At 42.8% G+C, this 15,030-nt stretch overlaps 1 protein-coding gene across 1 annotated transcript; it reads left to right on the plus strand.

Annotated features, from left to right (window-relative positions):
* The first annotated feature begins 1,495 nt into the window (after nucleotides 1-1,495).
* On the plus strand, nucleotides 1,496-13,876 carry e2f2 (E2F transcription factor 2). The gene is made up of 7 exons (XM_031580846.2): nucleotides 1,496-2,315; nucleotides 7,705-7,807; nucleotides 7,924-8,143; nucleotides 9,377-9,535; nucleotides 10,383-10,497; nucleotides 11,102-11,309; nucleotides 12,136-13,876. Exons 1-7 carry the CDS (start codon nucleotides 2,052-2,054, stop codon nucleotides 12,411-12,413), a joined length of 1,347 nt encoding a protein of 448 aa, XP_031436706.1. The 5' UTR covers nucleotides 1,496-2,051; the 3' UTR covers nucleotides 12,414-13,876.
* The last annotated feature ends 1,154 nt before the right edge of the window (nucleotides 13,877-15,030 follow it).

A 15,030-nucleotide genomic window follows, 5' to 3' on the forward strand; every position in this document is an offset into this window, starting at 1 on the left:
AACTCAGCCTATGTGAGCAGTTCACTGGGGTTTTCAAGCAGGCACCTTCCTTCATCAGTGTTTTGTTGAATCAGGCCTACGACACCTCCAGAAGGCATCAACAGTGATGTCTGGTGTCCCAGACCCACCTCCCTTAATACTCATGACAATGATGATGATGATACACTTCAAGATACACCTCGACAAGATTTCACATATCTCAGTCTTAGTTCAGGTTAATTCACGACCCCAAGTGGTCTTTTTCAGCAGCCTCAGACAACTCCTTCAAAGCTACGTTGAGTAACCATCCTCGAAAACCAAAATTCAACAGAAGCGTTGTGGTTGCTGAGGTGAAAACTTACGTTGGTTCTTGATAACTTGATGACAGTTGCTGTACAAACATTTCCTAGTAATGAGCAAATTAATTAAATGTAGACATATCCCATTTTCACACTCTTTGTGTGGTTGCTGTGCTGAGTGTTGGTAGCACTTTACAATAGCCAGAGCTTCTTTTGTCTTTCTTCTTTAATGGCCCATTTTACTCAGAGTTGCCCCTGATGTTTCCCAAATGTGTGTACCGTAACCAACCAGTTGTCAGCAGGGATGTTATACAACCAAGAGGGAACACTTAGACAAGTAGCCGGGTGGGAGTCTGAAGACAAACCACAAACAGCAGGAGGGCCCCAGAGATGTCTGCGGAAAATCAGGATGATAAGAACCTTCAACGGGGTGGGTCATTATACTCCCCAACATTCACTGCAGTATACAGGGCGTCCTCTCCACATTCAAGTTTTATCCTCCGATCTAAAATAAAACACATTTACTTGCTATTTTAGATCAGTGGTTTCTTCTGATAGCCTACAGTCACCCTGAGGATTACATAGCCTACATTGGTGACATCAGAGGCTGCAACCAAACAAACATCCTCACCCAGTGTGAACCATTATGGGGGGTTCAAAAGATAGTTCTGTTACAGCCTATGTTTCTTCTTTGCCATGTTTAGGTCACTTATTTATTGCATCATAAATACATCAAAGGGTCAGACTGACATACATATACAATGGTTCATGAAATACTTTATATATTACAGCTGCTTAGTATGCATCAACATGTTTCAACAATATCACTTACTTGTTTTAATAAATTACATTACATTTTGATGTAATAACATCGACGTCAGTTATGAAAATAGATTAACACTTCAAATACTTTTGTTGTTCAACTGCCCTTCGTTTTAAGTATGGAGGAATATGAAATAAAGAATCGTACTCGGGATATGTTTGAATGATAGAATGCCCGTAATATGTGTGTCTTTGTTATCTTAGTTTCCACGACGGTCATTGGTCATTGCACGCCCAGTTCAAACTGTTACATATTAATTTATGCAGAACGGAACAAGTCCGGCGTGCCACGGACCAATCACAAACAAGCTCAAACCGCGGGAGATCCAAATTTCGCGGGACGCAATTTGGCGCTAAAAAAGCAGTTCAGTACTCTGATGATGTCAAAAGCCAAGCTTTTTGTCGGAGTGGCGACATAAGGACAAGAGAAACGGAGACTTGTTCAGCTATATCTCGTCTTCTAAGGAAAATCATCTCTTTTTTGGCAAAGTTGATTTGCCAGAGGCACATCTGCGGGTTTCTACAGCTGGACTCAGGAGGAGTACTACATATTTGCATTTATTTATTTAACTGACTTTGCTACCGTAATTAGACGTAAGGAAAAATCGCATTTGCACTTTGGACAAAGAAAATAGCTTGCAGTGCTGGTCTTTGTGCCATTTAAACATTTATACCGGAATATTAGAAAAGTATTTTAAATGCATATTGAATGTATGCAGTTTGCACACTTTTGATTTGTTGAAAAAACAATTATACCGACTGCGTGTACCGGCATTAAGAACGGTTTACGAGTAACGTAACGTTTGTCAAGCGAACTTGCTTACTAACGTTATTTATTACACAACTTGAAATCTTGCGAATAACACGTCGTTTTTTTCGCTGAAACGGAATTATCATTTTATTTCGCATTTTACGAACGTTACTTGGTGCTAAATTTAATCCGCATTGAAGATGATACGGATACCCAAAGGAGTCTCTCCTGCATCAGGCAGAGGTGCCGTTGGAATTGCTTGCTCGCAGAAGAAAGTTTTCCCCGGACTATCTGATTTTTTCAGTACGGGGATATCGAGTCCACAGATGAACACTGTACCGGCGGGATATTTCACCCAGATCTGCAACACGACAGCTGCAGAGCAGAGAGCTAACTGCTTGTATGCAACCCCCCACGGCCCCCAAGCTAAACCCGTCAGAGTGTCCTCCGCCGGCAGACTACCGGTAAGGCCATAACAAACATTGTGGATCAATCAGGATCTATGGATCTTTTTCGAGTTTGGTGATCGATAATGCAACATCCCACTATTGTTTTTTTTACTATTTATCTCGATTTGAGTGTGGTTATTCTCTGTGAACTAAGCTTTCATTTCCTCGGATGCCATATGCAACGTCATTATAAGCGACGAGTGACTACTGAATGAATGGCTAATGTATTCCCAAATGCCAGTTCACATTGTTATTATAACCCTAACGTTACAACATGCACCGTTGGATGATGTAGCTGTAGTGAAGATGTCAGGTTTTGGAGATTTATACTAACGTAACAGACTGCTGCAAAAAAAAGTCAGCCGTGTTGTGAACGCCCTGTAATGTTTGACCCCTTTACTCCACAATCCATACATTGCAGGTCTGTAGTTGAAAACGCGACAGCTATAGCAGAAGTAGTGTAATTATGAGAACAAGGATGAACTGCAATAAAAGAATGATCATTGTGTTCCTGGTGTCTAGCTATGCGTTGTACGGGGGGAGGGGAGTGCGTGTGAACAATATCCTTTATGCTCCATAGCTTATAGTTGTCTTGTGTTGGGTGGGGGTGTACCATTGCGTCTGCTCGCCCTGAACTATCAGTGGTGCAACAAAGCATTCCACTGCTCTAGCCTGTAATTTCCTGACATTTGAACCGAGCTGGTCTTCGGTCCTGACCAACTGCATTCAACAATTGGGTAACCTATACATGTTTTTAAGTAATTTACAGCTATTAGATCTGTGGATTGCTCCCAGCTGTTAAACATATAGCCTGCCCTTCCTCCTCTTCCAGTGCTTTTTTTTTCTGTCTGTCACCTGTCTGTTCGGCTCACCACTGAACTCGCCCAACCTGTTTGAGGTGTCTCCCGGTCGCAGCTGCTAGGGTTTGGAGTTCGGACGGCCTGTGCTCATGCACGAAGAAAGGCTTAAGAAAAGTGGGCGACCCCAGTGCAGATGATAAAGCAATTGGGACTGATTAAATTCCCACTGCACAATGTGCTGGCTGACAGATAAGCACTTTTTGCAGTGTCTGTCACACTCACCCTGCCCTTTGAATGCAAATTATATGAAAACTGTGGTTGAATACCAGGAAACCAGAATGTGGATTAAGTACAGTAGCAGTGAATGAACAAAAGACTGATTAGTTTCAGGACTGTATGTGGGGATTATGCCAATTTATTGACACACCTGGTCGGTTCAGTTATCTTAGTTATAGGCCATCAATGGTTTTACCATGGATATGTAAAACATATCAAAAATCTGATCTTGAAAGAGCTGTCCCTGAAGGGTCACTGATCTTGAGCAGGTTCAGTATGCCTGTCTCAGCTCTAGGCCAGATATACTCCAGTCATTGGCAGCCATCTTGGATGTCACCTGTGACAATGACCAAGAACATTAGAGAGGTGACAGGAGAGGCTAACCACCGGCTAAGGTCCTTCACACGGCAGTCGGGCATGGTGCTGAGCTGCCAACAACTTCTCGCTTCCCATCCGGCATTTCACAACCGTGTGTCAGAGCCATTCCTTCCAATACCAGGATTTCAGCAAGTAGGTGTGAGAGGTGCATGGCTTCCCCTGAGAAGAGCTTTTTCTCTAACATCCAGTTCAACTCATTCAATTCATGTTTTATTTGCTAAGTGATGGTCAAAAAAAGAAATTATGAAAAAGGCCATTGATCTATGTGCCTGACCGAAATGAATAATTTCTTTCGTGTTGTATGATTTTTGTTCTTATATTGAGCTTATACTGTATGTAGGCCTGCATTCATCACCCATTCTGGCGTCTTCTACAATTGCTGCCATTGAGTCACTGGTACAGCCCATATTACAGCATTGCTCATGAAGGCACTCTTCTTGGAAATGCTTCCCAACTTAAGTTCTTTTCAAGTTAAAAGAAAAGTGACAAAGTTCATAGATTACTGGAGCAGCGCCTCAGTGAAATACTCACACGGTTTAAGTCTGGAGACCAGCCAACCGGGACACGACACTTTGCATTTCATTCTTCTCAGTGGAATGACATCAAACATTAACTTGCAAGAGATTTATGATGTTATATTGATATCTTAAATGATCATTTAAAGATGAGTAATAATTTAAATTGTGCTTTTAAAGTCCACCGTGCAGTTTCCCTGATTTCACATATCGTAGAATGAGCATTCCAGAAAGCATTTAGAAAATAGCAACTTGTAGAAGAAAATCTTGCCAGCTTTTTTTCTACTCCTGTGTGAGCTGATACTTGTATCAGTACCATTCATAGTGGTTTACATGCCCCATTGGTTCTGACATACATCCCCCATAACCTCCCCCCACCTCGCTTTAGCCTTGTGTCGCCCCATTTTAGCCTACTATCTTAACCCCAACCCCTACCCCCGGCTCAACCCCCTTCACGCATGCAGCCACTTGTGGGGTGATTTACATCTCAAAAACAAATGCTCCTCACCCAACACACTTCTTCTGCAGACCTTGCCACCTTCTGACAATATGTGGCCTGGAAGTGTAGTCTATAATTCATAGTCATACTCATACATACATACTCTCTCTCTCTCTCTCTCTCTCTCTCTCTCTCTCTCTCTCTCTCTCTCTCTCTCTCTCTCTCTCTCTGAGGGGAGTGGTGAGCTTGTGTGTGGGTGGGAGATGGGGTGATCACTAATCTGTCTAGTGTTAACTTTGACTGTGTAGGCAGATTGAAACATGTCATAGGTGATGGTTGAGGGTTTGTGAAGGGAGGAAATCCTGGAGTCATGACTCATGCTTGAGAAACTCGTGTTAGCGGACTGTGGGTGTGTAATTGGCACTTGGCAAGTATTGCACTGACCTATTGCCATCCCAGCACTGTGACCTTCTAGACTTTGTAGCTATAATTCCTAACAGCCACTCCCATTAGGAAGACATTCACAAACCGTAAACACATGGCAATGTTGCTTTCCCTTTATACTCATGTTTACATAGTCTCCTTTCCTAAGCCCAGTTATATCTATCGAGTCACTTAAGCATCTCTCAGGCAATCCTGCTTGTGAAGTCTGTGTTTGACAGCTTCATTCAGTTGGATTTATGGTGACAGTAAGTGCTTTTTTAAGAGATGAACGGTCAGAGGTGCACCATGTTTTTTTTTTATCTTAAGTCACTCAGAGTTGGGAGTTGAACTTACCTTAACATATATGATGAAGCCGATCCCCCTGCTGCATATAAGCCGTGTCATGTCATATATGGGCTGCTTCAGAGCAATGCATGAGTGACAGGACATGGGTGTCGTCCTTGTAGAGGAGTGTGTGTGTGTGTGTGTGTGTGTGTGTGTGTGTGTGTGTGTGTGTGTGTGTGTGTGTGTGTGTGTGTGTGTGTGTGTGTGTGTGTGTGTGTGTGTGTGTGTGTGTGTGTGTGTGTGTGTACACACCAGATGTATAAGTCTCAGAAGTGTTTTATGGTCTAAACACTTGGTGAAGTGTGTGTGTCTGATGACTGTATGAAATAGTGAAAGCAAGTGCTGTTAAACAAGTTTCACTCTGACATTCCCCTTTCCCGCCAGCTGTGTCAGCTCAGATGTCATGGACAGGTGTAATTCGCCGCGGACAGAGGTTAGGCGTCTCTGAGGTCAGGAGTGAATGGACAGTAATTGCCCCTCCCCCCCAGCTTGTGGTGGACCCAACAACCCCCCCCCCCCCCCCTCATGTTTAATTTGGAGATACTGACAAATTGTCATTCAATTGTAACATAAAGTTCAGTTTGTGGGAAGACTGGGACGACATTCAGTGAGTTTACATGAGGCAGAATACGATCAAACTCGTCTATCTACTTTGTCAATCTTAGAATGGGAAGAATTATTTTCTTTACTCATAAATTGGACCTTCTTGTCGGTGCCTGTTCAGTAATGTGTCACCACTATTGGAGAGCATTCCTGAGAGGGTGCTTCTGTCGGATGTTTGCAGTGTTTCCGTGTGAGCGCGTGTCTCTACGCGTGTGTGTGCGTGTGTGTGTGTGTGTGTGTGTGTGTGTGTGTGAGCACACAGCTGCACCACACCCCCTCAGTCCTCTCACTCCCAGTTGCCCCCAAGCACGGTGACAGTGGTTCTGCATTTCCCCGCTCTGCTTCGCTGCCCGTCGCTTACACTGTGTGCTGTTTATTAGCCAGCCGACAAATGAGAGCCAGGTGTTTGTGTGTAGAAGTGTGAGTGTGTGTGTAGGACAATGTGTTTGATCTGGTTAGTAGATGCATGTAAAAGTGTGTGTGTGTGTGTGTGTGTGTGTGTGTGTGTGAAGGGGGGGGGGGGGGGGGTGTTGGTAGGTGGATGCATATAGGTGTGTGTATGTTTGAGTGTATGGTGAGTGTTGGAGAATGTGTGTATTGGTGGATAGTTGAGTGTGTGTGTGAATCCAATTAAATGCTTCTGTGGTAGAGTGAGGCTCCCTGTCTAGTGGTGAGTAGAGTGTGTAGAGGCCTTTACTCTGTGGGGCCCACACTCACCAGGCACTAATTGCCCAGTTCTGCCTCGCCTGGCTTAAGACCTGCGGCTCGTTTGGTAGTCCCATGCCGTCTACACCAGTAAATAGACCCACTTGTTCAACCAGTCTATGGCCATGTGTTTCTGTGTGTGTGTGTGTGTGTTTGTGAGGGAGAGTGTGTATGTTGGTTTTGTTTCTTGTTTGGAGTAGGCAATAGGCCGTAAATATGTTCCCACTCTGGCTCTGCCAGTGATTTAATTTACAACACTGTCTGTGTGTGTGTGTGTGTGTGTGTGTGTGTGTGTGTGTGTGTGTGTGTGTGTGTGTGTGTGTGTGTGTGTGTGAGAAATCTGGGCACAGTCTGAAGTGTAAAGGGTGATTAGAGCCTTGGCTCCAGTTGGCATAAATAGAGAGGGGTGGTGTGCTGCCTTTGTGTGTGTAATAGACTATTCACTTTCTGAAGAGGGGGGGGTTCGTGTCATGGTCAGGTGACCCTGGTGATGGAGTCGGCTTGGGTGCTGTAATACAAGGGGGCGGGAATGCAGAATGCAGGAGCCGGCCAACCAGGGGGGGTTGGGGTGGGAGCGAGAAGGGACTTCCTGTTTCTTTGTCTGCCAGTATGTCAAGCAAATGGCTCTTAAGAACTGAGAGACGTGTGTGTGTGTGTGTGTGTGTGTGTGTGTGTGTGTGTGTGTGTGTGTGTGTGTGTGGTGCAGAGGAAACTGTGATGACAAGTACTTGAAGCTATTGGCTTATTCAAGAATTGGGTGGTAAAATGCTTGTGGTGAGCACTAGACTGTATATGACACGACAAGCTTGGACCTGTCTATGGTTTCAGTCGCAGGGTTGACAAAAGCACAGTGATGTATTCATTTAATGGCTTGAGTCAATTCATTCCCCAAATCATGTTTATTATTTTGACATTCCCAGGCCAAGAGGAAGCTGGACCTAGAGGATCCATTGTACCTTCCGGGCTTCCGTACCCCAAAGGGTAAAGGAAATGTGCCCATTGCACGAGTGCCCAGTCCTAAGAGTGAGTATCACCACAGCAACCAGAACCACACATCACAAATGAAAAGGGGATTATTGTTTCGATCCAAGAATTGAGTTTAAAACTGAATATTTCTGTGTGTGTGTGTGTTTCACCAGCACCCAAGTCTCCTGGCGAGCGGACCCGGTACGACACATCCCTGGGCCTGCTCACCAAGAAGTTTGTGGGTCTGCTCAGTGAGTCGCCCGACGGTGTTCTTGACCTGAACTGGGCCACTGAGGTTCTGGAGGTCCAGAAGAGGCGGATCTACGACATTACAAATGTTCTAGAGGGGGTCCAGCTCATCCGCAAGAAGTCCAAGAACAACATCCAGTGGCTGTAAGTACAATTAGATAAAGACAGTAACATCCAGTGGCTGTAAGTACAGTTAGATAAAGACGTTACTGTACAGTGGCTGTTGGTATAGTTAGATAAAGACAGTAAAATCCAGTGGCTGTAAGTACAGTTCGATAAAGACAGTAACATCCAGTGGCTGTAAGTATAGTTAGATAAATACAGTAACATCCAGTGGCTGTAAGTACAGTTAGATAAAGACGTTACTGTACAGTGGCTGTTAGTATAGTTAGATAAATACAGTAACATCCAGTGGCTGTAAGTACAGTTAGATAAAGACGTTACTGTACAGTGGCTGTTAGTATAGTTAGATAAAGACAGTAACATCCAGTGGCTGTTAGTATAGTTAGATAAAGACCGTAACATCCAGTGGTTGTAAGTATAGATAGAAAAAGATATTAGATTCCTTGTACTATTCCATAATGTGTTAATGTCATGTAATACACATGATATATCAGATGTATATTAAATAATATTTGTTTACAGTAATGATTCAGAGCGCCTACAAAACAAATATTGTGAAAGTAATGTGCCCGTTTCGGGGGAAACCATATAATTCTATGGGCAAACAGTAGGCTAGTCATGTTACCTAGCGTTAGCAGCTTTGTAGCAATTTAGTCACATATCAATGCTTGCTGTCAGGTGTAATAATAAGAAATGAAATCCCAATGCCATGCATTAGGCCAGCTATTAGGCCAAAACCCGTGTTAAAATAGATCTCAAAAGAGCCTTATGTGATCATGTTAATAAGAATATATTTTTGTAGTATATGACTGCTACAGTGTAAAAACTGAACATTTTAGAAATATGACTTTCTGCCACTAGCAGTATTGGTCTATACACACTCACAAGAGAGGGTTGTACTACTTTCCAGATACATTTTCCATTTACTGTAGGCTTACGGGTAGCCCTGCATAACCGTTTGTGGACACTGTCGTATATTTGAAAATCAGAAATGGTTAATATGCGCACACCTAGAGGCTATAAGGTGCTCCTAAGTAATCTTGATGTTTTTATTCATATGTATGTATCTAGTTGACATATTTATCCAAAGATTACTCCCACCTGGCCTCGCCATTTGAACGTCCAGCTTTCTTCTCGCCCTCTTTAATGATATTTGTAGGGCCCACACATGACAGTGGTCAGCCAGTTGCTATGGTTCGTGTTCCTTCCCATCTGACTGTGTATGTGTGTGTGTTTGTGTGTGTGTTTTCTCAGGGTTGGGGGAGTGTTTGAGGGCTCTGCCGCTGGAGAGAAGACCCATTCGCTGAGGAGGGAGCTGAGTGCGCTCGAACGAGAGGAGAAGATTCTGGACGAGCTGATCCAGTCCAGCACCAACCAACTGAGAGAACTGACTGAGGACAAAGACAACCAGAGATATCCTTTCAGTGTGCTAACTAACCAACAGCCAACCGACTGGCCCTTCACAGCATTCACTAGAGTTCATGTATTTTGCCGATATATTTGGTGACATTGTCATGTTGTTTTTCCATCAACCACACTATATAGTGTTCAGCACAGGCAGCCAGAGTGAATGACGGGGGTAGATGTATTTGTATACCCTCTCACATGACCGTGTGCCGTCAACATGAATTTACAGATGTAATTAAAAAAAAAAATGCTAGAAATAAACATACATTAAAAATAGTGGCAACCTACATAATGTTGCCTTAAATTGCCGCCTGTCCTCACAGACGAGGGGAGGCGAAGGAGTGAACGGCAGGAAGGAAAAAGGGAAATGAAAGATAGAGTTGCTGTCCATCCACTTCCGTTTCAGAGTAGATCTGTCCTCGGCAAGACGGTTAGACTCTCCGTCTGTTAGGGTGGGGTGGTTAAATAAAGTTTATTTGCATTCTTTCAACAATGGGTATCATCCCACAGATAATGAAGATAATTACAGTTACTGACATTTGTCACCCACCCTACCCCTCAGAGTTGACACCTGAGTAAATGCTATGAGAAGGGAATCTAGTGCCAAATTTCTGCCTTTCTTAGAACACTCAGTGAATCTTTAGGAGGGTGTTGCCACCACGTGGGATGACAGTAGAATCGTACAGGGAGGTAGATATTCATTAAAACATTACACATTGTTTCCTTTATCTATGAATTATCAAGAGGTTAAGGAAACGATTATGAGTGCTATGTGTAAGTGGGCCTAAAACTATGACTAAAACACTGATGGAAGTGTCTGATAGAAGTGTGTTGAGCCTTAACTCCGTCACACGTTAGGCTATGTGACCTATCAGGACATCCGCTCCATCGGGAGCTGGCAGGACCAGACGGTCTTTGCGGTGAAGGCGCCGACAGAAACCAAACTGGACCTGCCTGAGCCCTCAGAGGTGAGTACTGCAGGAAGCAGATCCCTGTAACAGGTGGCATGTGGGTAACCAGAAAGTCCTGATACAAGTGCAGGATTAGTTTTATGTATGCACTTTCCATATGATCTTTTTTAATGATATCATATATTTCTGTTGATGCATCTAAAACAACTTTCCTTACTTCTCTGGAATGTCCCCTTTTTGGTGTTTTTAGGATAGCACTTTGCGTATTTAGATTTTTGTTCGAAATCTGGGTTATCTTGAAAAGTAATCATATCAATGTATTCACTGACAGAGACATTAGGGCTGTTTGGGTAACATTTCCAATTTTGGCTTATCTCGATAGCGCTTTTACAATAGGATTTGTAACAGAAGGGGGGAAGCTTAGAATATACCAACTCGTGATTTCCCTAACGTATATGAACTTCAAATATCTGCCTTAATTTGAGTTAAATATGCCTTTTGCGTCTGAATGCATTTCCTTACACTGCCCCAGTCCATTGTGAAAACTATTAGCTGGTATCCTATGACAGCAGGTTATGCTCTGGACTGGTATGGCTAGGTTGTTTACATTTTTGCAACTCGTAAAAATAATTCCTGACCCCCCTCACTCTGTCGTTAACAGGGCTCCCTGCAGATCTACCTGAAGAGTAAGAACGGGCCCATCGAGGTCTACCTGTGCCCGGAGGAGATTCTGGAGGACACCAGCCCAGTGAAGAGTGCCACCCCCAGGAAGGACCTGCTGCATGGCATCTCCTCCTCCGCGGGCACCTCCTCCGCGGGCACCTCCTCGTCACTGCCCCAGCTGCAGATCAAACAGGAACCAATGACAGGTACAGACCTTATATATGGTAGTCAACAAAACATTTCTCGACCTATAATGATGATAATAATAATAATGTTATTCTGGAGGTGAACAGTGAAATGTTTCTCAATACTTGTACTCTTGGCTCTGACTACCTAGCTAGGATGGCACACTCACACAGCGAATGTGTGCCTGGTCATACCAGGCTAGTACTCCAAATATCTTAGAAGTGTGTTTCATATAGATTTTTTGGCAGTATACAGGGCCAGCTCTATGTAAACAGGCACAACAGCATGAACACAGGAGGCGTGTAATAACCTGTAATTACAACAATTTATTTTATCCTGCCTTCAGAATTACATCATTGTTGGTTGTCTAGACGTACTTATTTTTTGACAGACACATTTAGTGCCCTTTAAACCTACACTAACACAACTAAAACTCTCCATTCAGAAAACTATTTTAATCACTGAGTTGAAGTCAAGACCTTGATCATGACGCACTCTTTTTTTTGGCAAATGACGGAAATATGCAATTGCACTCCCATGGTGTCATTGTGATCCTCTATACACGGGTGCGTCCCCCTGCCGTCATGTCCTCCTAGTTAACTCTTTGTACAGAAATGTACTGAACAAATAAAGAATCTGGTTCATGTTACCTTTTATTACTGGTTCTTGTTTTCTTCTAAATTCTTCAGTTTCCTTCTTATTATCTGCTCTGTTGCATTGTTCCCTATGTTATTGTACTAAATGGTATGGTATACTACTCTACTGTGCAGTAGTGTATATACTACTATACTATGTTCTATTCTGTAAAACTCATCCTTCTCTGCATCTCTCTCTCTCTAATCCCAGACCTCCCTAAGCCTCAGACTCCAGGCCCTGTTCCCAGCAGCAGTAGCGTGGGCTCCTCTCTGCTGGACGTGGAGAGGATCCTGGGCCTGCCCCCCAGCCTGCTTCAGATGACAGAGGACCAGCTCCCCGGCACGGTCTTCGCCCCCGACACCTCTGTCCCCTTCGTCAGCCTCTCGCCCCCCCTCGACCACGACGACTACCTGTGGGGGCTGGACGAGGGCGATGGCGTGACGGACTTCTTTGACACGTACGACTTGGGAGACCTGCTCAGAAGCTGAGGAAAGGAAAGACGAGGGGAGATGAAGAGACGTGTTCCAACTAGAAGGGTGTGAACAGTGCCCTCTGCTGGCCACCAAAGGGAGGAGCACTGTTGACATACACGCAATGAAGCCATGATTACTTGCTTTAGTTTAGCCCTAATTACAGATAGTTGATGTTAACTTTATTTTAATTTAATTATTGGATTGGAATTTCTGTTTAAAGTATTTTTTGTACTATAGTTTTAGTCTGTAATTGTATATTGAATTTACAATTGAATTTGTAATTGTAAATGTATTGTGTAGAGTTTTGTCATTTTTCTTTCTAATTTGTACATTTGTCTTTTAATTCAGTCACATTTCAGGCTCTTCAGAATGATCTTCTAGAGTCTGTTGAAGTGAGGTAGAGTTGGTGGGGAGTTGTGTGAGGGAGGGGGGTATCAGTCTCAGGAACTCGCTCCGAAGCTAAATGTGTATACAACTTTCAACCAGCTGGGGGCAGCAGATACTTTTTTTTTTAAATCGGTCAAGCTTTTGCTCAGATACAAGGTCTTGTATGAGGTGTAGTCCTACAGTGTTCGACCTTATGAAACTGGCAGCTAGGTTTCCATGTTTAAATTGTTGGCAGGTTTGTTTGCTATCAGTAGACATTTTATGGGTTTCTTGTCATCCATTGGATGTTGTATTGAATTACCCATTTATGGCATTGGTATAGAAGCCACCTTAAGCTTGATGCTATTGAGAGAATGTTTTTAAAGCAATTACATTTGAAGCCTCTATTACATTGTGAATTTAACACTGCTCATTAGGTTACAAAGAACCTTTCCTGATGAGAAGATTTAGTTTTATCTGTTTGGGGGTTTCCTTTCTCCCTCAAATTGGAAAAGTCACTCACAAGAGTCTTAATTTTCCCTCTGTGGGAACTAATGTAATCAATGATGGATTTTAAAACACTGTGTCCATTCAGTGTGTAAGGCCAGTATGGATAGTGGATATGGGTCAGTGAACCCAGACCAGTACTTTTAGTCTTCACTAAGACCAACACAACCTCAAGAGTTCAGTTCAGGGTTTACATCCAGCGCTGGATCATAATAGAGATCCAGCTCATTTTGTCCTGTCCTAACAAACTTGAAAAGTGTGTGTGTGTGTTTGTGTGTGTGTGTGTGTGTGTGTGTGTGTGTGAATGTGTATGCGTGCACGTATTTGTGTGTGCACTCGCATGTTTATGAATCTTGGCGTTTTGTAAATGGGTTTTTAGGTTGAGGGTGGTTATTTTCATTTTTTTGTGTGTGAAGTGTAGTTTTGTATAAAACATTATTTTTGTAATTGTACAGAATTCGTTTGTATTTATAAGTTTGATTTCAAGTGTGTATTGTTATGTAATGGCCCATTTTTTTAAAAGAACCCTCTGTTTTTGAAACATGCAGCACTTAAGGTTTCAAGTTTGTGGTCTTCAAAAAATAAAAAAACACAAAAAAATATTACAACTTGGGTGTAAATGTAGTATCTTTAATTATGTAATCAGAAATCAGATAAGGGGTTTATTCACTCAGTACATTCACACATAAGTCAAGGAAACAGGAAGCCAAGGTAATTTACCACAAACAATACACAATGGGGGGCCACAAAATATACACAAAGACTGTTTACCATAAAAAAACATTTGTGTAGAATATAAAAATCTAAATACAAATAAACAAATTTACAACCCCAAATCAGAAAAAGTTGGGACGGTATGGAAAATGCAAATAAAAAAGTGATTTATAAATTTACCTTGACTTTTATTTAATTGCAGACAGTATGAACACAAGATATTTAATTTTTTGTCTGGTAAACTTCATTTGATTTGTAAATATACATCCATTCCTGCCATTCAGGCCTGCAACACATTCCAAACAAAGTTGGGACAGAGGCAATTTAGGTCTTTGTCAACAGGTCTTTGTAATCATGATTTGGTACAAAAGCAGCATCCAGGAAAGGCCTAGTCCTTTTGGAGCAAAGATTGGTCGAGGATCGCCAGTTTGCCAACAAATGCGTGAGCAAATAATTGAAATGTTTAAAAACAATGTTTCTCAAAGAAAGGGATTTGGATTTTTTACCCTCCACGGTGCATAAAATGATTAAAAGATTCAAGGAATCTGGAGAAATTTCAGTGCGTAAAGGGCAGGGGCACAAGCCTAAGCTGTATAACCGTGATCACCGATCCCTCAAACGCCACTGCATCAAGAACCGTCATCCATCCATAAGCGATATAACCATATGGGCTCAGAATTACTTTGGTAAACCTTTGTCAAGCACTATAATACGTAGTTACATCCACAAATGCCTGTTAAAACTTTACTGTGCCAAAAGGAAGCCTTATGTTAACCGTGTCCAGAAGTGCCGTCGACTTCTCTGGGTTCGGAGGCATCTGTAATGGACCATCACACAGTGGAAACGTGTATTGTGGTCAGACGAATCAGTATTTCAGGTCTTTTTTGGAAGAAATGGACGCCGTGTGCTCCGGAACAAAGAAGTAAAGGACCATCCAGACTGTTACCAGCAACAAGTCCAAAAGCCAGGGTCTGTCATGGTATGGGGTTGTGTCAGTGCCCTTGGCAAAGGTTACTTACACTTCTGTGATGGCACCATTAATGCC

This window comes from Clupea harengus, chromosome 14 (assembly GCF_900700415.2).
Source record: "Clupea harengus chromosome 14, Ch_v2.0.2, whole genome shotgun sequence".
Classification (NCBI taxonomy): Eukaryota; Metazoa; Chordata; class Actinopteri; order Clupeiformes; family Clupeidae; genus Clupea; species Clupea harengus.

Coding starts and splice junctions, on each gene's coding strand:
- e2f2 (XM_031580846.2), top strand. CDS start 2,052: ATGATACGGATACCCAAAGGAGTCTCTCCTGCATCAGGCAGAGGTGCC. Junction 8,144..9,376: donor AAGAACAACATCCAGTGGCT/GTAAGTACAATT, acceptor GTGTTTTCTCAG/GGTTGGGGGAGTGTTTGAGG. Junction 9,536..10,382: donor GAGGACAAAGACAACCAGAG/ATATCCTTTCAG, acceptor ACTCCGTCACAC/GTTAGGCTATGTGACCTATC.